General features: G+C 45.0%; 1 protein-coding gene across 1 annotated transcript in view; it reads right to left on the reverse strand.

Moving 5' to 3' along the window:
- Positions 1-27,148, reverse strand: part of SPTBN5 (spectrin beta, non-erythrocytic 5) — a 273,171-nt gene that overhangs the window by 180,428 nt on the left and 65,595 nt on the right. Inside the window, exons 25-29 of the mRNA XM_088471253.1 lie at positions 26,618-26,734; positions 24,703-24,860; positions 23,665-23,797; positions 12,499-12,644; positions 4,621-4,735 (exon numbers count right to left, since the gene is read on the reverse strand). Of these exons, the coding sequence (XP_088327379.1) occupies positions 4,621-4,735; positions 12,499-12,644; positions 23,665-23,797; positions 24,703-24,860; positions 26,618-26,734 (669 nt within the window). The remainder of the gene's footprint in view (positions 1-4,620; positions 4,736-12,498; positions 12,645-23,664; positions 23,798-24,702; positions 24,861-26,617; positions 26,735-27,148) is intronic.

A 27,148-nucleotide genomic window follows, 5' to 3' on the forward strand; every position in this document is an offset into this window, starting at 1 on the left:
ACTATTTCCCAGTGCTATTCACATCATATTTAATTGAATTGTCCCCAATGTGGACTGTATTTTTATTTTTTTTATGCATGGCCTATGTATATTTTTTTTTATAATTCTTCTTGCAAAACCTATGGAGGTAATTCAATTACACTGGCAGATGTTTAAAGTAATGGGCGCCTAACGGATTAATTATATTTATTCAGTCCCCCCCTGAAGTTTTAGTTGCTCTACAAAACGTCACGATGCTTAATTATGCTGCATGCACGATCATGATTAACATCCACTTAGACTGAGACTGTGCATAGATTGAGCCTAGTAACGATCTACTACTCCCAGAACCCTCAGTCTGACACAGCACAGGGAGCGTTCCCATCCTATTTACAGCATCCTCCTTCTAGCTGTGTGCCCGGAGTAAGTGTGTGCGCAGCAGCATCTGCGGGAAGTTGGAGCTGTCCTGTATACATCGGCGCTGCCGGCCCTGTGCAGGATAATATAATGCTGCACTGCTGGCTCTACATGTGATAATGTGAATATGGCCTCTGTACAGCCCGTGAGATCCCTTTCCTTCCAGCTGTTCCAGGCATATTGCAGTGAGGCATGTAATGAGTATGGCCCATATGTACTATGGGCCTGATTCAGAGGTGCTCGCAAAAAGCGAGCGCTCGCTCTGAATCAGGACGGGTGCTTGTTTTTTTAGTTGCGGCCTCCTGGCCACTCGCATAGCTGTGGGTCACCACCCACAGCTTATGCGAGTGGCCAGGTGATGGTCGCGATGGTCAAGACCATCGCGACCATCGGGCTTGCGACGAGACCCTTGCGGTAGGGTCTCGTGGCTGCAAGCCCCAGTGGACTTCCTGCTCTAATAGAGCAGGAAGTCCACCTACTGACATCATGAGTGATGTCAGTAGAGCCGCCCACAAATGGCAGCCGTTCCTGCAGGAACGCCTCCGCTTGCCCAGCCACCCCCCCACCCCGCCTTCCAAACAGCCCCCCTTTTGGATGCGAGTGCCGGAGCAAGTGCTTTGTGCGCTCGCTCCGGGGCTCGCGCACGCGCAGTGCGCACTGCCTAACAATCGACCCACTTGTGAGCGCATAGCGCTTGCGAGCGGGTCTGAATCAGGCCCCAATGAGCGGTGTATGATCTGTCTATAGCATTCAGTGACAGTCTATAGGGAGTGGGAGAGGAAAGGAGACAGTAAAAGGTACAAGGGAAGAGAAAAGAAAGCAGAGAGTGAGAGATGCAGGAGGTTACAAACAGATGGAAGAAGGGAGTGAGAAGTGCAAAAGGTGAGAAATGGAAGGAGGGAGTGAGAGGTGGAAAGCTTGAAAGAAAGAAAGAGAGATGGACGCATGACGCCCTCGTTTCGAGAGGCCACACCACTCTAGACACATAGCCACACCCCCATGATGCATTGACCATGCCCATTTTTTTGCACGTAAACTGGATCCCCATACCCCCTCTTCAAAATTCCCACTTCGACCACTGTATATGCATGTATATATATATATATATATATATATATATATATATATATAGTTCGTGTATATACAGCCAGGTCCATAAATATTGGGACATTGACAGAATTTTCAGATTTTAGCCTCTATTCACCACCACAATGGCTTTGAAATGAAACAAACAAGATGTGCTTTAACTGCAGACTTTCAGATTTAATTTGAGGGTAATTACATCCAAATCGGGTGAACGGTGTAGGAATTACAACGGTTTCAATATGTGCCTCTCACTTTTTAAGGGGCCAAAAGTAATGGGACTATCAACTCAAAAGCTATTTCATGGACAGGTGTGGGCTATTCCCTCGTTATTTCATTATCAATTAAGCAGGTAAAAGGTCTGGAGTTGATTCTAGGTGTGACATTTGCATTTGGAATCAGTTGATGTCGACTCTCAATATGAGATCCAAAGAGCTGTCACTATCAGTGAAGCAAGCCATCATTAGGCTGAAAAATCAAAACAAACCCATCAGAGAGATAGCAAAAACATTAGGTGCGGCCAAATCAACTGTTTGGAACAATCTTAAAAAGAAAGAATGCACCAGAGAGCTCAGCTACACCAAAAGACCCGGAAGACCACGGAAAACAACTGTGGTGGATGACAGAAGAATTATTTCCCTGGTGAAGAAAGACCCCTTCACAACAGTTGGCCAAATCAAGAACACTCTCCAGGAGGTAGATTATATGTGTCAAAGTCAACAATCAAGAAAAGACTTCACAAGAGTGAATATAGAGGGTTCACCACAAGATGCAAACCATTGGTGAGCCACAAAAACAGGAAGACCAGATTAGAGTTTGCCAAACAAAATTTAAAAAAGCCATTACAGTTCTGGAACAACATCCTATGGACAGATGAGACAAAGATCAACTTGTACCAGAGTGATGGGAAGAGAAAAGTACGGAGAAGGAAAGGAACTGCTCATGATCCAAAACATACCACCTCATCAGTGAAGCATGGTAGTGTCATGGCGTGGGCATGTATGGCTGCCAATGGAACTGGTTCCCTTGTATTTATTGATGATGTGACTGCTGACAAAAGCAGCAGAATGAATTCTGAAGTGTTTCGGGCAATATTATATGCTCATATTCAGTCAAATGCTTCAGAACTCATTGGACGGCGCTTCACAGTGCAGATGGACAATGACCCGAAGCATACTGCAAAAGCAACCAAAGAGTTTTTTAAGGCTAAAAAGTGGAATGTTATGCAATGGCCAAGTCAATCCCCTGACCTGAATCCGATTGAGCATGCATTTCACTTGATGAAGACAAAACTGAAGGGAAAATGCCCCAAGAACAAGCAGGAACTGAAGACATTTGCAGTAGAGGCCTGGCAGAGCATCACCAGGGATGAAACCCAGTGTCTGGTGATGTCTATGCGTTCCAGACTTCAGGCTGTAATTGCCTGCAAAGGATTTGCAACAAAGTATTAAAAAGTGAAAGTTAGATTTATGATTGTTTAGTTTGTCCCATTACTTTTGGCCCCTTAAAAAGTGGGAGGCGCATATAGAAACTAAAAAGTGGGAGGCGCATATAGAAACCGTTGTAATTCCTACACCGTTCACCTGATTTGGATGTAATTACCCTCAAATTAAATCTGAAAGTCTGCAGTTAAAGCACATCTTGTTTGTTTCATTTCAAAGCCATTGTGGTGGTGAATAGAGGACAAAATATGAAAATTCTGTCAATGTCCCAATATTTATGGACCGGATTGTATATGTAATTGATAGTCTAGATAGGGCTATATGTCCAAAGAGCTTTTTGCATACCACCTCTACTCAGCCACTGTCTCACACATTCACTCGCCAACCATTTCACCCACCATGTATACAACCACAGTCTAATCGACCATAGCCTCCATCTTCTGTGTGTCTCTATATGTAATGTCTCTATATGCCTGTATGTGTGTGTAAGTACTGTTTTTTATTCTTATCTGTGAGAATGTATTTTTTTTTTCTGTGGGTGTCTATGTATTTGTTTGTTTTTCATATCGGGGCAAATGTGTTTTTTTTTTCCTATTGGCCCACTGTGTTTGGTTATTTTTTTCCTATGTGGGCTAATGTGTTTATTTTTTCCTGTTGGAGGCCAATATATAATATATTTGCTGGTGGGATTATCTGCTAGGGGGCACCAGCCAAAATTTTGCCTAGGGCAACAAATTGGCTAGGACCGGCTCTGGTTCAGTGGTTCCCAAACTATGCGCCACGGCACCCTGGGGTGCCTCGGAACACTTGCAGGGGTGCCTCAGGTTGGTAGTCCAGCACCAAATCAAATTCTTTATGGTCAACGTAATGTAAATATGTGCACAAACCTGTCCGCCACCATATAACCAAACCGAAGGATGACAGGTAAACACAATTTACTTCACTGAACTACATTTTTTCAGAATTTTTCAATAACAAACTTTTGGCTAAGTGGTGCTGTGAAAACAATACTGATACTCTAGGGCGCCGTGATTCAAAAACGTTTGGGAACCACTGCCATAGTCCCAAACTCGGTCCTCAAGGCACCTTAACAGTCCTGGTTTTACGGATATCCCTGCTTGGGCACAGATGGTATAATCACACTGACTGAGGGTCTAATTAAATCACCTATGCTTAGGCATGGATATCCTTAAAACCTGGACCGTTAGGGTGCCTTGAGAACAGAGTTTAGGAATCATTGGTCTAATGCTTTTTACAAGACAAGAACCAGAGCGAACTTTCAACCTTAATATCTACAGAATAGGAAGTATAGGAGTTTGTATTATTCTTTATAGCACATCAGTAGTTTCTGATACGAAATTGTGAGGTGATGAAATTATATAACTGCCATAACTAATATAAAGGTTATTCACATAGGACATTGAAGTTATTATACAGCAATAAAATAGTTACATCACAAGAACACTTTACATGCTTTATAAAACAGATCACAAACAGTCATTTAATAAAAGGCATTTCAGGATTAATTGAATCTAGAACCCTTGTATCTATAGAAGAAAGATGGCTTCTATACTTCTTACACATCATGGCCTCACTGACGTTAGAATTATACATGAATACCATATAGTGTCCATATTTACCAGTAAGATGTCTAACCTACTATACTTTTCCTTGAATACTGTATTAGGTAAATATTTACCTCAATCTGAGAGAGAGCTTCTTTTAGGTCCCAGTAACATTTATGGACGGCTTCAGCATCACTCAAACGTTTGCTTCTATCTTTATTTAGTTGCTGAAGTTCTTCCCATGATGTTCTACAAAATTAGGTAAAATAAGTATAGTTAGAGATATACTGACTTTGGAGGTTGGATTGCAAAGGCAGGAAGCACCTTGTGCGCCAGACCTAAATTGTGTTTGTACTGCCTCAGTGATGTCATCTGTTCCCTCTAAGCTGATAGGCTGCTTTCTAAGCAATATTGCAGCTGCCCACAAAATGGCGGGAGAGTGCAATATAGCAAAAAGCTCCAGCAGTCGCATCTGCGTGTTTATGCTAATACAGCGACCAATGATTTCCGTCCCACAGGCATCCACCAGTTGCAACATCAAAGCTTGCACCAGCCCTATAGTAGCTGTAATTTCTCTGTCTGAACATGGCGCCCTGGGAAAAACATTTCAGTTTTACGGTTACGATACTACTCAGTTTAGCATCATTTATGGCTAAAATGAATCATGGACCCTGGGGCTATTGTTATTACATGTGGCGTTTTTAGTAAGTATTTATATTATATTGGTACATAGCACTTCTCCACAGAAGTACAAATTGCTTGGTAAAAAAATTGCGTCCCATTATGACCATTTTTGCCCACTCTGCCATAATGTCCGTGAGACTCAAGACTTTCAAGGAATTCCCATGGGCGAGTAGGCTGCCTCCTGCCCATCTCCATAGTGATACTGTAAGTGATGATGCCATTCACACCAAATTGCATTGTGGGCCTGCAGGGGAGGCCTCCGTGCCCTACCTCATCGGCTTTTTTGGGAGTAGACTCTAGTGTAGGCATCAGTGATATATGTAGTAAACATTTGCTTTGTAAAAACATGGAGCCTGTGCCATATTCCCAGTGATACCTGCAGCGCCAACAGAATGGGAGTAGGTTGTGTGGTGTGGGCACATGTGCACCACACCATACATCCCAACATGACCCTCTCCAGGAGGGACATAGGGGTCTAGTTACTAAGCAGTGTTAGGAGACAGAGTGAAAAGTGATAAGAAAGTGATAAGGTGCCAGCCAATCAGCTCCCAACTGTCATCTCACAGGCTGTGTTTGAAAAATGACAGTTGGGAGCGCATTGGCTGGCACCTTATCACTTTTCACTCTGGGCCTGATACAGAGCCGGACGCTCTGAATGAGCGCCCGCTCTGTATCAGGGCGTGGGTTTTTTTTTTGTGAGGCGGCCTCGTGGACGCTCGCATAGCTATGGGTTACCACCCACAGCTTATGCGAGCGTCCATGATGATGGTCGCGATGGTTAAGACCATCGCAACCATCGGGCTTGCGACGAGACCCTTGCGGTAGGGTCTCGTCTGCCGCAGGCCATGGAGTGATTTTGGCTCTATCAGTTCCCATGGGAACGCTTCCGTCTGGGCAGCCACGCCCCCGGCACGCCCACCAAAGGGGGCGTGCTGTCAATCACCATCGACAGCACGCCCCCTTTGGTGCGAGACCCATAACGACGGCTACCCCGTCGTTATTTGGGTCTCGCGCATGCGCACGACGGAGGCGCCTTTGGGAAACATTGACCCGCTTGCGAGCGCTCAGCACTCGCGTGCGGGTCTGAATGAGACCCTCTGTCTCCTAACACTGCTTAGTAAATAGACCCCATAATGCTCTGGTCCTGGACTTCCCTGGTTAGAGGTGGGTCTGCAGCACAGTTCAAAATTCAAATAGGGGAGTCACACCAACTGTCATTTCACACGCTGCCAATCAGCACTGGCTGGGACTCCCTGGCAGTTGGTGTGACTCTCCTATTTGACTTTTGGACTTTACTGCAGCCCCACCTCTGGAGCAGCCACCAATCATAAATTACTAGGGAAGTCCAGGACCAGAGCATTGGTCTCCTCCTGGAGAGGGTCATGTTGGGAGGTATGCCACACACCCTGCACCCATTATAGATACACCAATGTGGTCCCGCTCCCTGCTACACAATGTTAACAATGCATCACTACTCCACCCCTCTCGACATTTGGGCTCGGGCATGAAAAGGGGGCGACACACTGAGGGCGTGCCCAGTGCTAACCGAGTTGCTGAGCTGCCCCCAGCCTCTCTTTGCAGTGCTTGGATGCTGCAGACTGCTGCTATGCAGAGCCCGGGTTGAAAGAGCGTGACCGCTGAATCTTTTCCCCCTGTGGGAGGGTAGGTGGGACAGTGCCCAAAAATTAGGACTGTCCAGCCAAAATCGGAACAGTTGGGAGGGTATGTGCCTCCAAGATGTGCCATTCTCTCCACTTATTAAATTGATTTTTGCCAAAGATACATACAAAATATGTGAATATCAGAATATATTAATGTTTATCGTAGACAAAAAAGAAAACATACCATAGGTATTTAAATATAACAATAGATTTCAGATTTGAAGTAAAATGGCTAAGATCCGTGTTATCAATTCCATATCTCGCAGCTGCAGTATTTATCCTGTCTATCTCTGTGTCTGAAATCATTGTCTAATTAAAGCCACTAAGCCGGAAGAGGTAACCATTGCCAATATCATTTAAAATTGGAAGGATACAGAGCCCGGGGATAGAAAACTAATCCATGCTTCCTTGGCTCTCAGTCTTCTCTTCTTCACCTTAGATTTTAGGGCTATGTGCAAAAAAACATGAGACGGGGGGGAATTAGTGATAAATTTGGAATCACCAAGTGTGTGACATTATAAAACACGTGCAGCTGTCCACGGACCACAGAATACTTGTCACTTATTTATATGAAGAAAGCATGCTACAAATTATCATTATACAGAGGGTGTCAGGGGCACCAAGAAGGGGGAGAGGTTCAAAGTAACCCGGCCTCCCGGATGTCCCCTAGAATGCGAGGCACCGTATATGGAGTGACCATATCTCGCTCCTAGCCAGGACTCCCTAGCACCAGGACCTGAACGCTGTATGCACAGTCATATAGTAGTTTGACCCAGAGGGAATCAAGCTAAGCTCTCTAGCTTTGCAGGTCCCCACTGTCGGGAAGAGATAACGCATCCTAGGATCCTTGGTAAATAGACTCGAGCCGTTGCTCCTACAGAGATCTATAGGATGGCAGTAAAAGTTGAAACATAGGTCATCAAAATAAGTTATAAGGGGAGCGAAAACACCTGAGAAAGAGCTATTTTAACTTCATAAATGTGAGAAGTGATTATAGAGATTGGATGTGTGCACTGTATGTATCAGACTGCAATAGACGTGTGAGATGTTATTATAGTGTGCAAGATATATGTATCACGCTGCATGTAACATCGCGTGTAGAGTAGATGCTACTATAGGGATTAAGTGGCCAATGCAGAGCTGATCGCAAGTCGGCTTTAATTGCTGCGGCAGAAAATGCGAATATATACCCATATGCTAAGTTGCATGCAACTCTGTGGCTGGACCAACCCCCATACGTACGCTTGGTCATTATCAGCGACACTGGCACCAGACCTATCCTTGGTGCATAAGATACAACTGAAAGCCTGGTTTTGCCCATTCATCGGCAAGTGGTGATGCTACCGAGTTGCCGATACTCAGCTCAGGAACATCCACAGATATTTCCACAAAGCCAACTTTCCTTGAACTCCTCCTTTGCCCCTGAGTGTGCACAATGTGTCTCTCACATGTATATGTGCATGCTATTATAGGGATTGAGTGTACACTCCATGTATCACACTGTATGTAGTCTTGAGAACATGAGATTACGAATGTGAAAGCCAAAGGATGAATTTATACTACAAGTGTAAAAGAAAGGGAAAGAGGGACAGACCATCCATTTAAAAGAAGTTCAGTTGTAAGTTAACAGCTATAAAAAAAAAAATCATGATTGAGATGGCATTGGAGGTATACTGTATGCTATAGATGACCTATACTCAGGCCTTTTCCAGATGCTGTATTTAGTACTGTTGCTTCTGTTCCCTCAAGATCACAGAAGGACACCACTACCAGAGCTGCCATCAGAGAGGAACTGCTGGGACTGGAGTCTTGGGCCTGAACAGAGAGGGGGGCCCACACAGAAAGTTTAAGCTACGGGAGGGGAGATTTAGGAATAGTAATCAGGGTTAGTCAGGGTTAGTCATATTTACCATCAGAAGCTATGTAGGATCCACTGGAAGATATCCTGAAGTCACCGCCGGACGTGTTGTACTACTAGACCACTAGGGATGTCTTGTCAACATTTCAAATATACCACACCCACAGGTAAGTGTGCGAGAAAATGAGTCTGTCGCTTATGCACAACGGCATAAAGGTCGGTAAAACCAGCATATGGAGAAGTGAAATGTCACTATGAAATGGATTTAGGATGAACAGGAAAAGAGAGAACTACCACCAAAAACCATTTCTCTTTCGTCTAGGCTGGGGGACACTAGACCATGGGTTGTAGGTGGGAAGGCGTGGATTTGGCACTAACACTGAAATCTATAACTCCTTCCCTCTGCAACCCCTGACTTCAGTGTAAGTTTAGTGCCTGTGGAGAGAGGCACGTTGTTTCTGGGCTGCTCTGCAGTCCTGGTTTAGCTTAGGGATTTTTTCCTTTATTTGTAATGTTATGTTTATTTTTTACTATAGGTACTGTGCGCTGCTTATAGCAGCACATGGCTGGAGTGTAAAGTGGCGGTGAGAGCCGAATCTAAAGGGTCTCCCGAGGTTATGTGATCGACCTAATGGGGCAGCCGCCACAACGTTTATTCGCTACAGCATTACCCAGGGAGCCGGAGAAGAGACGGGCCTTAAACCAGGCTATCAGTTCCCTCTGATCAGAAGGGGTTATAGTTCCTGCTCTGCAGTCTCAATAGGAACAGGGGTTTTACTCCAACTTGTTCCTAGTCCAGAAACCCAACGGCACTTATCGGCCGATTTTGAATCTACGAGCCTTGAATGCTAGCCTGTGGGTGGATCGGTTTCGCATGGAGTCGCTCCGATCAGTGATCCAGGGTATGTCGGCAAACGAGTTTCTGGCATCTATCGACATCAGAGATGCGTATCTCCACATACCGATTTGGGTGGGACATCAGTCTCTACTCAGGTTCGCGGTCGGAAGAGCCCATTAACAGTTCCAGGCTCTGCCGTTCGGTTTGGCTACAGCTGCGCGGGTCTTCACAAAAATCATGGCAGCAATGGCAAGCTTACTGCATTCCCAGGGAATAACGGTGATTCCCTATTTGACGATTTGCTAGTAAAGGCGGATTCCGCTGCCCAACTTCAGCTCCACCTGGATCACATGGTGCAGGTGTTACAGCATGATGGGTGGATACTGAATCTCGAGAAGAGTCACCTCAGGCCGTGCCAACGTCTGACGTTTTTGGGGGTGATCTTCGATACAGCAATGGAAAGGGTTTTCTTGCCCGAGCCCAAAGCCCGGGCACTTCAGGACTTAGTCAGGAAAGTGCTGTCTGCCCCTCGGCCATCCGTTTGGCTGGGCATGAGGTTACTAGGCACGTTGGTCTCTACCTTCGAGACCATCCAGTACAGCCGCTTCCATTCACGGAATCTCCAGTGGGAGATTCTCCGGAATTGGACGGGCCGCTCAGACGACCTTTCTTCTCAGTTGCTGGTTCTGTCAGACAGCACTCGTCAGTAAAATCACTGGTGGCTGATAACCGATCACCTGCTCCAGGGTCAGTCCCTGGTGACTCCCAACTGGATTATTGTCACCACAGATGCAAGTCACAGAGGTTGGGGAGCAGTGATGGAGAACCTCTGTCTCCAGGGGACCTGGTCCTCATCAGAGATAGGTTTCCCAATAAATATGCTGGAGCTCCGGGCCATTTATCGGGCACTGTGCGGGGCTCAGGCCCTCCTGGTGGGCCAACCAGTGAGGATCCAATCAGACAATGCCATGGCAGTGGCATATGTAAACCAACAGGGCAGAACCAAAAGCGTACTTGCCACAGCTGAGGCAAGTCTCATTCTCTCTTGGGCGGAGATGTTCCTCCCGGCAATTTCAGCAGTCTTCATACTGGGGGTAGAGAATTGGGAGGCAGACTACCTCAGCAGGACTACGTTCCTGCCAGGGGAGTGGTCTCTCCACCTGGAGGTTTTCCAGCAGCTGGTCCAGAGATGGGGGCTGCCGGAAGTGGACCGGATGGCGTCATGCCACAATTGCAAGGTCCCTCGATTTTGTGCAAGGTCCAGAGATCCTTTGGCATTTGCAGTAGATGCCATGACAGTTCCCTGGAACTTCTGTCTGGCCTACACTTTTCCGCCAATTCCCAGGGTTACCAAGAGTACTCCGTTGAGTCAGGGAGCAGCAGGTTTCAGTCATCCTAGTGGCTCCAAGCTGGCCGCGCCAGTCGTGGTTCGCCACGGTTCTCAGGCTAGCCGCAGGGCCGGGTTGGAGTCTGCCTCTGCGTCCAGATCTTCTGCTGAAGGCCAGGGGTTTTTCCCCTTCAGTCATCAGGACCATGCTCCGGGCGCGGAAGCAGGTTTCTACGCAGAACTACCAAAGGGTTTGGAAAACCTATATTGTGTGGTGTGAGCACACATGGTAGTACACACTGCCCAATTCCACCTGCCAAGGTTTTTAACATTACTGCAGGGCGGTCTGGAGGTCGGCTTACGGCTTCAATCTTTGAAGGTACAGATTTCGGCTCTTTCCATTTACTTTCAGCAGCATCTGGCTCTCCTCCCAGAGGTGCAGACTTTTTTACAGGGGGTCTTGCGAATACAGCCTCCGGTTCAACCACTAGTAGCGCCATGGGATTTGCCCCTGGTTCTGTCGGCTCTTAAGCAGGCTCCGTTTGAATCTTTGGAATCCGTGGACCTTCGGTTTGTAACGTGGAAAGTGTTTTTTCTGATGGCCTCGGCTCAGCGGGTCTCTGAGTTGGGGGCCTTGTCCTGCAAACCACCTTTTCTTGTTTCCATGACGATAGGGCTGTGCTCAGGACAGTTTCTTCTTTTCAACTGAAAGTGGTTTAATCTTTCCACTTAAACCAGGAGATTGTTTTTCCTGTTTTCTCATCTTCAGAGTCCTCAGGGGACCAGGACGATCTATCACTGTTGGATGTTATCCGGGCCCTACGCATTTATTTAGACAGAACTTCGATTTTATGTAAGACGGACTCTCTATTGGTTCTCTACGACGCCCAAAAATGGGGCTGGCCAGCCATAAAGCAGACCATTGTACCAGCTAGGATGTTGGCTCATTCCACTAAGGCCATGGCGGGCTCCTAGGCGGCGCATCACGGGGCCTTGGCTGAACAGGTTTGTCGCGCAGCTACCTGGTCCTCTGTCCACACATTTCTGTGGTTCTACAGGTTTCATGTTTTTGCCACCGTGGACGCCCATTTTGGGCGTACAGTTCTCCAGTCGGGCAATCTGAGCGTTCCCACCCATGGGGGCGGCTTTTGAACATCCCATGGTCCAGTGTCCCCCAGCCTAGACGCAAGATAAAATAGGATTTTTGTGTACTTACCGTTGAATACTTGAGTCAGGCTGAGGGACACTGCGTTCCCTCCCTCACGCTCAGTGGTACTGAGTATGAGTTATGATTTTGGGTCGGATTGACCGTCAATTTCATTTTTATTTTTCGGAGTGACAGTGTCACTGAGTATTGCTTCTCCTTACCAGGCATTTTTGAAGTTGTACTGAAGTCAGGGGTTGCAGAGGGGAGGAGTTATAGATTTCAGTGTTAGTGCCAAAATCCACGCCTTCCAACCTACAACCCATGGTCCAGTGTCCCCCAGCCTGACACAGAGAAAAGGATTCAACGGTAAGTACCCAAAAATCCTATTATCATCAAATGTATGCAGCTAAAACAGCTCCCTGGAGGCTGCGTCACACTTACTTTTTAAGTGAAATGATTAAATAATCTTACAAAATGCACTCTTAAATGTCACCTACCGCAGATCCTTTTGCTTTTGCACAATTTGCATTGATTCTGAATGTCCTCGATCAAGCAGACTATCCGCAAGTCGCTGGCACCCAGCCATCCGTTGGCCAGCTGTGTCCATCTGGTGCTGGAAGGTGTCAAATTTAGCCTGGAGATGCTGAGAAGAGAAAAGCTTATCAACTTCAGGAAGGTTTTTATTCTTTTGTTGCTTAGCCCAAAACAGTTGGTAAGAAATTTTAAAACTGTACATGAAAGACGACAATGAGTATGAATTACATAGAGGAAAGTGAATAACCTCTGTACACTACACGGATATAGAAAGTCACCAAGGAGATCTGTGATCACATATGGGCAGTGGGTTATAGCCAGTGTATTCATACTCAGTCACAGAACTCCAAAGTTCTGTAAAGGTGTTAGTGTAGGGCATATGCTATTTCTTTTTATAAAACAAGTTCTGGGGTATTAACTGTCTACTGAAGTGCTCTCGTCCAGGGCCGCATATATATGGCGGGCTCAGGTGCTAGAGGAGGCTTAAGCAAACACAAGGGCATGGCCAAACTAACTCATTAAAACTTTTACTTGAGATACTATGCTTTGCGGGGGCATGTGCCAAGAAGGGGGTCATTGCATCTAACCCATGGCTGGCCTTGGCTCCCTCTAGGCCCCCAGATGAACCTGAACCCTGGTAATAAGTTCCCTCTCGTCGCTCCTAATCTAACCATCCATGGTCCAACTCTAGGGCTGACATTACTACTCCTTATCTATAAGGGAAAAGGGATACTCCCTGCCTACAAATATTACTGGAATAATGTGACCATATAAGAGCACAATGCCATTGGCCACGTTTATTCAGCATACAGAACCTAAATATCACTGCTAATATTGGTTTACTCTATAAAGTAGGGATTATGCTATTCCGTAATACACATAGGTGCAAAATTGTGGTCCCGATTTTAACTTACCAGCATAAATCTCTGCTGTCCTGGGCAGTTATATAAGTCTCCAAGATTGACAGCTTGGAGAACTGAATGACTACAGTATCTATAAAACGCACACTGGACAGCATGGCAACCTTCCAAATTAGCATTTTTGTTACACTTTAGCATTCTATGGCGGTATTCAATTGTTTTATCGCGCTTGATCTCCCGTCTAAAGTGACGGGAGATCGCAAGGTGATATTCAATTGCTTTTGATTACCGCGCTGATCACGCCCAAAGAGGTCGTGTTTAGCAGCATACAACGGCTAAACCTGACCAAAGTGCTGGGCTTGATTGCTAAAAGTGCTGTTTGGGTCACTTTCGCGCATTTCAGCTCGTCACCCCCCTGCAAGTTGAAATGCCGGCGCCGGCAGCTGTTTTCACACCAGACAGGAGCAACAATTGAATAGCTCCGTCAGATACGAAGGGGGGACAGCTGCAGGCTCCAACGATTGAATACCGCCCTATATATTTATTCAAAGTTCTCCAGGGCGTTGGGCTAGTAACTGTCTGAAGCAAAGTAAGTAAGTACAACGCTGTTTAGGTTTGTCAAGGGGAGCGAGGTTGTTTTCTCGAAGAACATGCTTCGTTAAGCCATATAAACAAATGATAATGTAGAATAATATTACAATAACCTTTGCAGGTTACCACTTAAATACAGTTTTGAAACGTTGCAAATTTGTAAATTGGGAAATTCTGAGATAATGGGCCAATGGTTAAGGTGGTAAAAAAAATAACGTTCTTGCGTGCAAAAAACTCACATGTTTTATAGATTTTACTGCCTTGATGGCAAGCTCTTAAAAGTCACTTTATAAAGTTGGAGTGGCAGTATAATCAACATAATATTTATGTCTCTGGTTGTGGTCTGGCTATGCTGCTTATATTTTGCACTAGCTCACCTGAAGCATGGAGTCTAAATGGGACCTCACAAGGAAACTCTGCAAGGTGGCAACATAGTCTATGGAGGAACTAACCTAAGTTGCATATTCCACTTTGGCATCAATAGACAAAAGCAAGGCCTGTGTACAAGGGATGGTGTACAATTGTAGATGGGGAGAAGCCAGAGGTTGGGAAGACCGGGATGATCAAGTAAGAGCTGGTCACAACAGCGATCAGACATGAGGCACAAGGATGGTCAGAAATATGTCAGATCAATAATGAGTAGACAAAAATACATAAGATATCAGCACCAAATACCTAAGGATCAGGCAGTGGAGTGTCCATTGAGATGTCCTCCGAAAGCAAATACTGACACCTGCAGTTGGGGCGGGGTTGGCGATTTGGGGGTGAAAGCGTGGGATGAATGCTTTTGCAGATACTGGATTTGACCTATAAATTCAATGTGTGGTTTAAGGTCAAGGATGAGCCCAATTTGCTGCCTCGTGGTCCAGGCTGAGCCCAATCTCCTGCCTTGTGGTCCAGGCTCAGCCCAGTCTGCTGCCTGGTAGCCCAGGCTCAGCCCAATCTGCTGCCTGGTGGTCAGGCTAAACCCAATCAGGTACCAGGTGGTCCAGGCTGAACCCAATTTGCTGTCTGGTAGACAAGGCTGAGCCCAAACAGGTACCAGGTGGTACTACTACCAAGGCCAACATGTTACACATTTACAAGTTTGTTTTTATCATGAGCAATTAAGCTCTTATTAAGTGTGATTTTATTGTCAATTTTAGAGAAATGAAGATCTAACATACAAAGATTAAAGGCATATAAAATATGGAGAAAAAAAAATCATCGCAAAGATGTTTTTCATAATTTGTAAATTTGACTGCAACTAGGGCCCGTATTCAATTAGGCGCGATAATTTAGGAGACGACGGTGGAATCTAGTTTCCACCTACACCGTGCGTTTTGGACACGGAAACGTATTGGGTGCTCCCCGCTATTCGCCCTATTCAATTCTAAAGGACGCAAAAATGGCAAGCTGCGATGTCGGAACAGGCGGAAAGCGCTGTCAGAAATGTGGAAATCGGCCTGAACACCCCCAAAAGATGCACTAACATTGGAGATCACTATAGATGCCCCCCGATTAGCCCTAATGAAGGTATTTGGGGTATTTAAGTTGTGACAATTATGCCAAATAGCGCATTAGCACCAGGGATGAGCGGGTTCGGATTTCCGAAATCCGAACCCCCCCGATCCGAGCCGGGAACAGAGTCCGGCTCAGGTTTTCCCACCAGACTCGGTTCACGAAACGAGGCAAAACGTCATCATCCCGCTGTCGGACTCTCGCGGGTTTTGGATTCTATAAAGGTCCCGTGATTGCCACCATTTTTCATTCCGGCAGAGGTTTGTGCAGAGTTAGGGAGTAGGGAGCTCAGTGTTGTGTGTTAGCTATAAAAATAAAAAATAATAAAGTACTGCTGGCTGGCTACTGTGAAGAGGGAGGGAGCTGTTGCTGACGCTGACCATAGGGCCTGGCTGGCTGGCTACTGTTGTCCATATACAATACATAGGGGCTGGCTGGCTACTGGTGTCCTTTTCCATATAGGGGCTGGCTGTTGTCCTGTCCATAGGGGCTGGCTGTAGTGCTGTGTTGTCCAGGGGGTGCTCTGTCCTTCAGGGGTGCTCTCTTCACCCACCCACAGTGTGAACAGCTGGACTGGCTGGCTATTAATGTCCATATACATAGGGGCTGGCTGTCTACTGTTGTCCTTGTCCATATATTGGCTAGCTGTTGTCCTGTCCATAGGGGCTGGCTGGCTGTAGTGCTGTGTTGTCCAGGGGCTACCCTGTCTGCTGTAGGGGTACGCTCATACAAATAATTTATACAGGGGCTGCCCTGTCTGCTGTAGGGGTACGCTCATACAAATAATTTTTACTGGGGCTGCCCTGTCTGCTGTAGGGGTATGCTCATACAAATAATTTTTACAGGGACTGTCCTGTCTGCTGTAGGGTTACGCTCATACAAATAATTCTTACAGGGACTGTCCTGTCTGCTGTAGGGGTACGCTCATACAAATAATTTTTACAGGGGCTGCCCTGTCTGCTGTAGGGGTACGCTCATACAAATAATTCTTACAGGGACTGTCCTGTCTGCTGTAGGGGTATGCTCATACAAATAATTTTTACAGGGGCTGTCCTGTCTGCTGTAGGGGTACGCTCATACAAATAATTTTTACAGGAGCTGTTCTGTCTGCTGTAGGGGTACGCTCATACAAATAATTTTTACTGGGGCTGCCCTGTCTGCTGTAGGGGTACTCTCATACAAATAATTCTTACAGGGACTGTCCTGTCTGCTGTAGGGGTACGCTCATACAAATAATCTTTACAGGGGGTGCCCTGTCTGCTGTAGGGGTACACCCATACAAATAATCTTTACAGGGGGTGCCCTGTCTGCTGTAGGGGTACGCTCATACAAATAATCTTTACAGGGGGTGCCCTGTCTGCTGTAGGGGTACGCTCATACAAATAATCTTTACAGGAAGTGCTCTGTCTGCTGTAGGGGTACACTCATACAAATAATTTTTACAGGGGGTGCCCTGTCTGCTGTAGGGGTACACTCATACAAATAATCTTTACAGGAGGTGCTCTGTCTGCTGTAGGGGTACGCTCATACAAATAATTTTTACAGGGGGTGCCCTGTCTGCTGTAGGGGTACGCTCATACAAATAATTTTTACAGGGGCTGTCCTGTCTGCTGTAGGGGTACGCTCATACAAATAATCTTTACAGGGGCTTTCCTGTCTGCTGTAGGGGTACGCTCATACAAATAATTTTTACAGGGGCTGTCCTGTCTGCTGTAGGGGTACGCTCATACAAATAATTTTTACAGGGGCTGTCCTATCTGCTGTAGGGGTACGCTCATACAATAATTTTTACAGGGACTATTCATTTCATAAAAATAATGCACTCCATAAAAATAATGGAGGACAAAAATTTGGAGGATAAAATAGGGAAAGATCAAGAACCACTTCCTCCTAGGGCTGGAGCTTCTGCCACTAGTCATAACATAGACGATGAAATGCCATCAACGTCGTCTGCTAAGGCCGATGCCCAATGTCATAGTAGAGGGTATGTAAAATGCAAAAAGCCAAAGTTCAGTAACATGACCTTAAAAAATAAATTTTAAATTGTCTGAGAAGAAACGTAAACTTGCCAATATGCCATTTACGACACAGAGTGGAAAGGAACGGCTAAGGTCTTTCCCTATGTTCATGACTAGTGGTTCAGCTTCACATGACGATGGAAGCCCTCCTCCTCCCGCTAGAAAAATTAAACGAGTTAAGCTGGCAAAAGCACAGCAAAGAACTGTGCGTTCTAAGAAGATATCACAAATCCCAAGGAGAGTCCAAGTGTGGCGACGGTTGCGATGCCTGAACTTCCCAACACTGGACAGGAAGACGTGGCTCCTTCCACCATTTGCACGCCCTCTGCAAGTGCTGGAAGGAGCACCCACAGTCCAGTTGCTGATATTCAAATTGAAGATGTCACTGTTGAAGTACAACAGGATGAGGATATTAGTGTAGCTGGCGCTGAGGAGGAAATTGACGAGGAGGATTCTGATGGTGATGTGGTTTGTTTAAATCAGGCACCGGGGGAGACAGTTGTTGTCTGTGGGATGAAAAAACCCTTCGTCATGCCTGGGCAGAAGACCAAACATTCCACCTCTTTGGTCTGGAAATATTTCTATCCAAATCCACAACTGTTTTGCCATATGTACCATATGCAAAGGTGTAATAAGTAGGGGTAAGGACATTGACCACCTAGGAACATCCTCCCTTATACGTCACCTGCAGTACGTTCATAAAAAGTTACTGTCAAGTTCAGAAACTGTGGCTAAGACCTTAAGCAGTCCAGGGACACCTAAATCCCTTTGTCCTGTTGTATCCAAGCATCTGCAAACCACACCGTCAACTCCCTCCTCGACAATTTCCTCAATCAGGATCGGAAGTAGTCCTGCAGGCCATGTCACTGGCATGACTGACTCCTCTCCTATCCGGGATTCCTCTGGAGAATCCTGCATTGCTACGCCTACTGCTGCCGCTGCTGCTGTCATCCCAGCGAAGAAGTTGGAACACCACTACTTCTTTTACTAAGCAATTGAACCTCCAACAGTCCTTAGCGAGGAGGAAGAAGTACTGTTTCAAAGCGGATAACTGAGGCCTTGACAGCTATGTTGGTGTTAGACGTGCCTCCGGTATCTGCCATTAGTGCAGTGGGATTTAGACAATTGATGGAGGTAGTGTGTCCCCGGGACCAAATCCCACCTAGATTCCACTTCACTTGGCAAGCAATACCGAGAATGTACAGAGACGTCAGAAAAAGTGCCTCAGTGTCCTAAAAAATGCGGTTGTACCCAATATCAACTTAACCACGAACATGTGGACAGGTGAAATAGGGCAGACTAAGGACTATATGAAAATATATACAGTCAGGTGCATAAATATTGGGACATTGACAGAATTTTCATATTTTGACCTCTATTCACCACCACAATGGCTTTGAAATGAAACAAACAAGATGTGCTTTAACTGCAGACTTTTAGATTTAATTTGAGGGTAATTACATCCAAATCAGGTGAACGGTGTAGGAATTACAACGGTTTCTATATGTGCCTGCAAGTCTGCAGTTAAAGCACATCTTAGAGGCCAAAATATGAAAATTCTGTCAATGTCCCAATATTTATGCACCTGACTGTAGCACAGCCCTTATAACACCCAGTTCAAAATGGGTATTAAAAAGAATACATAAAATATATATTATTCCCTCATTGATTAAGCATTAAGGAGGAGACCTCCATTCACGGAGGGCATAAAACGTGGGACTCCAGCTTATTAATGTATATTTACCATCTTTCCATGTGGGCTTGATTATTGCTGTCTGTACCATTCTGTGTCATATTTTATTGAAACACGGAACAATTGATCCTATTTTTAAATGTATTGTATATGTCTTTATTTTGATATTAAATATATATATATATATTTTATGTATTCTTTTTAATACCCATTTTGAATAAGCACTGTGCTATATATTTTCAGTTCTTTGTATTCCTTGGGAATTATAGGAGGCCTGACACCCCTCCTCACAGCTGCTATTACCTTGTTGTTATCTTAAGCGCCATCTCTGAGAGTTCATTTTTTTGTTATATTTTATCTGTGTAAGGACTATATGACTGTGACAGCCCACTGGGTAGATGTATCGCCTTACGCAGCAACAACAGCAGCGTTACCAGTAGCAGCATCTCAGAAACGCCAGCTAGTTCCAAGGCAGGCTACGCTGTGTATCACCGGTTTTAGTAAGAGGCACACCGCCGACAACCTCTTAGAGAAACTGAGGGAAATCATCACCCAATGGCTTACCCCTCTTAGACTCTCCTGGCAATTTGTGATATCTGACAACGCCACCAATATTGTGCGGGCATTACATCTGAGCAAATTCCAGCAGGTCCCATGTTTTGCTCACACAATACATTTGGTGGTGCAGAGTATTTAAAAAAACGACAGGGGCGTGCAGGAGACGCTTTGGGTGGCCCGAAAAATTTTGGGCCACTTTCGCCATTCAGTGACTGCATGCCAAAGACTGGAGCACCAGCAAACACTCTTGAACCTGCTCTGCCATCACCTGAAGCAAGGGGTTGTAACGCGGTGGAACTCAACCCTCTATATGCTTCAGAGGATGGAAGAGCAGCAAAAGGCCATTCAAGCATATACATCCACCTATGACATAGGCAAAGGAGGGGGTATGCACCTGACTCCAGCACAGTGGAGAATATTTTTGTGTTGTGCAAGGTTCTCCAACCCTTCGAACTTGCCACACGTGAAGTCAGTTCAGACACTGCCAGCTTGAATTAGGTCATTCCCCTCATCAGGCTTTTGCAGAAGCAGCTGGAGAAAGTGAAGGAGGAGCTAAGACGGAGCGATTCCGCTCGGTATGTGGGACTTGTGGATTCGAGGGTGGTCAATCTGTTGCAATCAGACCACTATATTTTGGCCACCGTGCTCGATCCTAGGTTTAAAGCCTACGTGGTGTCTCTCTTTCCAGCGGACACAAGCCTGCAGAGGTGCAAAGACCTGCTGGTGAAAACACTGTCAGCTGAAGCAGAACGTGACATGGCAACAGCTCCTTCTTCAATTTCTCCCACAACTGGGGCTGCCAGGAAACAACTTAGATATCCTAACCAACCCGCTGGCGGTGATGCAGGGTGGGCAGGACCAAGTTTGGACATCTGGTCTGGACTGAAGGACCTGCCAACAATTTCTGACATGTCTACTGTCACTGCATATGATGCTATCACCATTGAAAGAATGGTGGAGGATTACATCGGTGACAGCATCCAAGTAGGCATGTCAGACAGTCCGTACCTGTACTGGCAGGAAAAAGAGGCAATTTGGAGGCCCCTGTACAAATTGGCTCTATTTTACCTAACTTGCCCCCCCTCCAGTGTGTACTCCGAAAGAGTTTTTAATGCAGCCAGGAACCTTGTCAGCGAAAAGCGTAGGAGGTTGCTTCCACAAAATGTGGAGAAGATGATGTTCATCAAAATGAATTATCAACTCTTCTGGGGAGACTAGCCTCCAGAAAGTACAGAGGGACCTGTGGTGGTGGATTCCAGCGGGGACGAATGAATACTGTGTGAGGATGAGGATGTACACAACACTGAAGAGGGTGAGGATTCGGAGGAGGAGGGCGACATCTTGCCTCCGTAGAGTCAGTTTGTGCAGGGACAGATTAATTGCAGCTTGTTTTGTGGGGGCCCAAACGAAACAATAATTTCAGCCACAGTCGTGTGGCAGACCCTGGCGCTGAAATGATTGGTTTGTTAAAGTGTGCATGTCCTGTTTATACAACATAAGGGTGGGTGGGAGGGCCCAAGGACAATTCCATCTTGCACCTCTTTTTGTTCTTTGCATTATGTACTCTTTGGGGCCTAGTTTTTCAAACTGCCATCCTGTCTGCCACTGCAGTGTCACTCCTAGATGGGCCACGTGTTTGTGCCGCCCACGTGTGTCGCTTTGCATAGTCGTCCAGCTACCTCGGTGCAACCTTTTGGCCTAAAAACAATATTGTGAGGTGTTCAGAACAGACTGGAAATGAGTGGAAATTTATGTTATTGAGGTTAATAATAGAGTAGGAACAAAAAAAAACAAATTCTGTGATTTTAGCGGTTTTTATGCTTTTTGCAAAAAAATACAGATCCAAAACAAAACCCAGAAGGGTGGTTTTGGCAAACCCAATCCAGATCCAAAACACGAAGAAAGATCCAGATCCAAAACATGAAAAGTGGCCGGTGCACACCCCTAATTAACACAGGTGGTGAAGAATAGTATTAAGCAGTATTTTTTTGAGAAAACAATTACTCCCAGCAAATTTAGGGTACATGAAAATGGGTGCTAGCATATTTTTAAGTTGCTAAAGTGAAGTTTTAAATGACGTAAAATATCCACCTTCCGCAAGCACCTGCAATCAAAAAAACACCTGCCCCATACTTGGGGACCTCCCAGAATTCTATTTCACTAGTTTTTAAGTTTGTCCCCCAAATTTGCACTTTTTTGCCCACAAAATGAAAGTACTTTTTTGGGGTATTCGAAAGTCTTTTTTACATTTTTTTTTTAAACAGCTTATCTTTAGGGGACTGTCCCAAGGGTGCAGGGGGGGTTCCGAAGTTTGCACCCCAAAACCGCAATTCTGCCCTTTTTCCGTCTGCTATTCATAGGTGAAACTTTTCCACCGTTTACATTGAATTGACTTTTCGCGTACGCGTACGCGAAAAGTCTTTGGAATTGAATACGGGGATGTTTTCGCCTAGATGTTTTTAATATCTAGTTTTTTCATAACGGTTAAGAAGTCCACTTTTGTAAATTTGGCTTATAGTGTGACAATGAAGTATTCCAGATTTATTTAAATAATAAGAACTATCAGTTTTAGATACATATCCATGTATTTTATATTGAAAATGTCAAGAAAAGAATATAGATAAAGCATACATTACGGCAGTATAGGGACATGTTTGACAGAAACACATTACTGAGATGTGTTACACATACACATTACTGAGACACGTGCGACAGAATCACGTCTGAGTAACGTGTGACAATTACACATTACTGTAGCGTGTGTGGCAGAAACACATTACAGAGACACGTGTTCCATACACATGTCTGAGACACCTGTGGCAGATACACCTGTGACAGATATAGCTGTGACAGATACACCTGTCTGAGCCACGTGTGACTGAGACACCTGTGACAGATACACCTGTCTGAGACACCTGTAACAGATACACCTGTCTGAGACACCTGTGACTGAGACACCTGTCTGAGACACCTGTGACAGATACACCTGTCTGAGACACGTGTGACTGAGACACGTGTGACAGAGACACCTGTGACAGATACACCTGTCTGAGACACCTGTGACGGATACACCTGTCTGAGACACCTGTGACAGATACACCTGTCTGAGACACCTGTGACGGATACACCTGTGACAGATACACATGTCTGAGACACCTGTGGCAGATACACCTGTCAGAGACACCTCTGACAGATATAGCTGTGACAGATACACCTGTCTGAGACACCTGTGACAGATACACCTGTCTGAGACACGTGTGACTGAGACACCTGTGACAGATACACCTGTCTGAGACACCTGTAACAGATACACCTGTCTGAGACACCTGTGACGGATACACCTGTCTGAGACACCTGTGACAGATACACCTGTCTGAGACACCTGTGACTGAGACACCTGTCTGAGACACGTGTGACAGATACACCTGTGACAGATACACCTGTCTGAGACACCTGTGACGGATACACCTGTCTGAGACACCTGTGACGGATACACCTGTCTGAGACACCTGTGACGGATACACCTGTCTGAGACACCTGTGACGGATACACCTGTCTGAGACACCTGTGACAGATACACCTGTCTGAGACACCTGTGACATACACCTGTCTGAGACACCTGTGACAGATACACCTGTCTGAGACACCTGTGACAGATACACCTGTCTGAGACACGTGTGACTGAGACACGACTGAGACACCTGTGACAGATACACCTGTCTGAGACACCTGTGACAGATACACCTGTCTGAGACACCTGTGACAGATACACCTGTCTGAGACACCTGTGACAAATGCACGTGACAGAGACACCTGTGACAGATACACCTGTATGAGACACGTGTGGCAGATGCACATTGCAGGTGTAGGTAAGGAATATCTAACAATAATTTGTGATCTAGCACTCACCAGCACATGCTCATAGTCGTTACCATAGTCCTCAGAACTGGCAATCTGCTTCTGCTGGTTGATCCATTCCTGCAGGTCCCCAGACTCCCTGAAGTATTCATGCAAAGCCAAAGCCTCTTCAAGTTTTCCCCACCTATGCAAAGATTAATCAATGAAAATCTTGTAAACAAGAAGCTAGTATTTACAACAGTTACTATAAAGAAACTGTTCAAACATCATGTAGTGTCAAAAATATGGGTAGAGGTGGTCCTTTTTACTGGGAGAGGGTACAGTCTGAACTTCTGTAATACATAGTGTGGAGAGAAGCAATTCTTTGGGCTTTTTGGCAATTACCTTTTCATTACTTAAAGATTAATTTTATTTGTAATGTATAGTTTTGTGGTCAGTGGCATATCTAGAGGATCATGAGCCTTGTTCAAATTGTATTTAATCCTTCTCTATGAACTTTGCTACATTTAATCTTATAGCTAATGAGCAAATTAGAGTGTAAATTGTGGCTGGAGGTCGAAAATGAGCTCAGTCAGGTAACTGGTGGGCAACGCGATGTGCAACCTGATGCTTGGTGGTCAAGACTGAGCCCAGTCTGGTGCCTGGTTGTCAAGACTGAGCCCAGTCTGGTGCTTGGTGGTTAAGACTGAACCCAGTCTGGTGCCTGGTGGTCAAGACTGAGTCCAGTCTGCTGCCTGGTGGTCAAGACTGAGCCTAGTCTGGAGTCTGGTCAATGCAAGAGAGGAGGAAATGGAGGTTTATTAGCCACTGAAATCTAATGATCGGATGCTGCACTCCTCTCTAAGTTTGCCACTCTGTATGTAACCGTAACCACTAAAGTTATCCTGCAAATGCTGTACATCGAATGGTCGAACAAGGTAAATAATCTTTTGTTTTCTATGTGGTCTACTTTCACTCTACCCTAAACTAAAAAAATAGTTTTGGGGACGGAGTCACAGTTTATATATACTGTATTCATTCAATGTAAACTCCTGTTCAATCATTCACTATAGAACTAAGCTAAATGTGCAGTATACCATGGTGCATTACCTCACAGCAGCACGATCTTGTAGGGCATTCATTTGTGACTGGATCTTTTGGACTGGAGCATCCACCTCATCATAGTAAGTAGTTGAAGGCAAGTTCCGACCTGCATTACCCAGCTCGGCCGCTTGGTTCTTGTATAGCTCAATCTCCTGCTGTATGTCCTAATGATAAATACAGGAGAGTGTTCCTACCATTACCTCCATATCAGTCACCGTTAGATCTCTATCACAGACTTCGATGAAGCAGATAGTTTGTAGCCAACCTAAATGTCTTATTTATTTATACAGTCAATCAAAAGGCAGCTATTCTTCCATACTCCATACAAGGCACAGGCACCTATTTCTATCAGTATGCAGTCTGTGGTCCTTCATCAATAGAGGATATTTAATAACGTGATTGTTCCTCCAAAAATCTTGAGCACTGCAAAAGGAAACGTTTGGGTAAATTAGGGTCAGCTATTAATGGTGGGAGATGGAGATTGCCCATCACGTCTCCCCTAACCCTTGATACTTACCTTCTGGATGCCGGTGGCCGGGATTCAGGCACCGGTATTTAGACCGTCGGCATCCCGTACCTCCAAATAGAGGTTTTCTAAATGTGACTTTATATTATTTCAAATGTATCTAATGCAGGCTTAAAAGACTCATGCAAACTGCTTGCCATTTTTTTCTGAACATTTTAGAATTGGTGCTTCCTTAAGTTTCATATTAAACAGTGTTATGACCTCTGTAGAATCCTGATCACCTCTCACCTTCCCATGTAGGAAACAGTTATCTGTAGCTGGGATCTGTACCAAGCTGTGTATGTCAGGCAGCTGCTGTAGCTCAGAGGGCTGGGGAGCTCAATCTGTCCTGTACTATCCAATACAGCTGAATATAACTTTGTATTCAGATCTACTCAATAGGACTAGTCAGCTTAAGTACTGCTGAGCTGTGAGCTGCACCAGCTGCCGCCTTGACATATACAGAGCGATCCGGCTCTTGGCTCCAGGAAACATGGTTTTGAGAGGCATTCCCCTACTACTTAACAAGGAAGGAAGGAAGTACACACTAATCGATATTATGAACGATTGAATGATAACGTTCAATCATTCACAATATCGGCCAGTGTGTATGCCGTCAACGACCAACGATGTCGTCAGGTTCTGCAAGCACGCGGATGAGGGAGGGTGCCAGCACTGAACGATATCTTTAACGATATCGTTCAGTGTGTAGGTTCAATGTCATTAATGACATTGAGCCCAGGACTGCAGGTGGAACACTAGACGATATCGCTCACGGAGCATATCGTCTAGTGTGTATGCGACTATGCGCCTTTAGAGACAGTGGTTTAAGTGATTTTTGAGTTGCTAGAAAAGATCATTGAAATTTGTCCTTTTTAAATCTGTAACTACAGTGAAAAAAACTGCCTGACATATGGATAAAGAAACTGCCCCATCATTATGTAAAAATATATATTTAATATACAGTAATATTAGAATTGGTAATTACAGCACTAAAAATGGAAATAGGAAATAGGAATAACAGGAATAAATAGTACTAGACAGTGTTTTGAACATATACAAAACTACTTTATCCCCCTTATCTTTAGGATAATCTATCCGAACTCCATTCACCTATAACATTTGGTAGAGCTCATATGGATACATATATGTGAAAATCTTATGCATTAATAATAATGATAATATTATTGAAGAATATAAATTGTGGGGTGGGAAATCTAATGATGTAACATAACTGGATAGCACAGCCCCATCCAGTCATGGAATGAAATATTCTGCCTCAGAAAGTGTTAGACCCTGAATGGGAACAATCTCTTAGATACAGTTTTGCCAGAATACATGGTTATATTGATACAGTATCTTACACTGTACAAATCGCAGCCACTGGAGCCGGAGACACTTATTTTTATAGCGTACCTTGTGCTTTTTCATCAGCTTTAAAGTGGCTGCTTCTTCTTTACCATAATCCTTACTGTTAACCAGTGGAAGTTTTTCTCCAATCCAGCCTTCCATGTCTGACACGTCGAGAAGGAACTATTACATTTAAAAAAAAACAAAAAAACGTTAAATGTATACATTTCTCACTCATAAAAATAATGTATTACTATGATAAAAAGTAGAATGAATCAAAACAAATAACGTAAGTATTCAAAGCGCATAAAAGTAAAGGAAACTTTTTGAATTGGAGTTTTACTCCCATCGTAACGTGAGTCTCTGCACACAAGCTGCCGCCTGGTCTTATATTTACCTGAAGAGCCTGTCACAGACCAAGTAGTACCCAGGCAAAATATAGGCACCATAAAGAAGCAACAGTAGATTATAATAGGGAAGTTTCAGCCAGTGGACTAAAATTCAGGCTAGAAATGGAACCCAGGACTCCCCCTTTTACACTTAGGGGAGATGTATCAAACCTTCTAAAGAGGACCAGAGGGAAAGGTAGCCCCATAG

The sequence above is a fragment of the Taudactylus pleione genome, unplaced genomic scaffold, assembly GCF_031769625.1.
Source record: "Taudactylus pleione unplaced genomic scaffold, aTauple2 ptg000113l, whole genome shotgun sequence".
Classification (NCBI taxonomy): domain Eukaryota; kingdom Metazoa; phylum Chordata; class Amphibia; order Anura; family Myobatrachidae; genus Taudactylus; species Taudactylus pleione.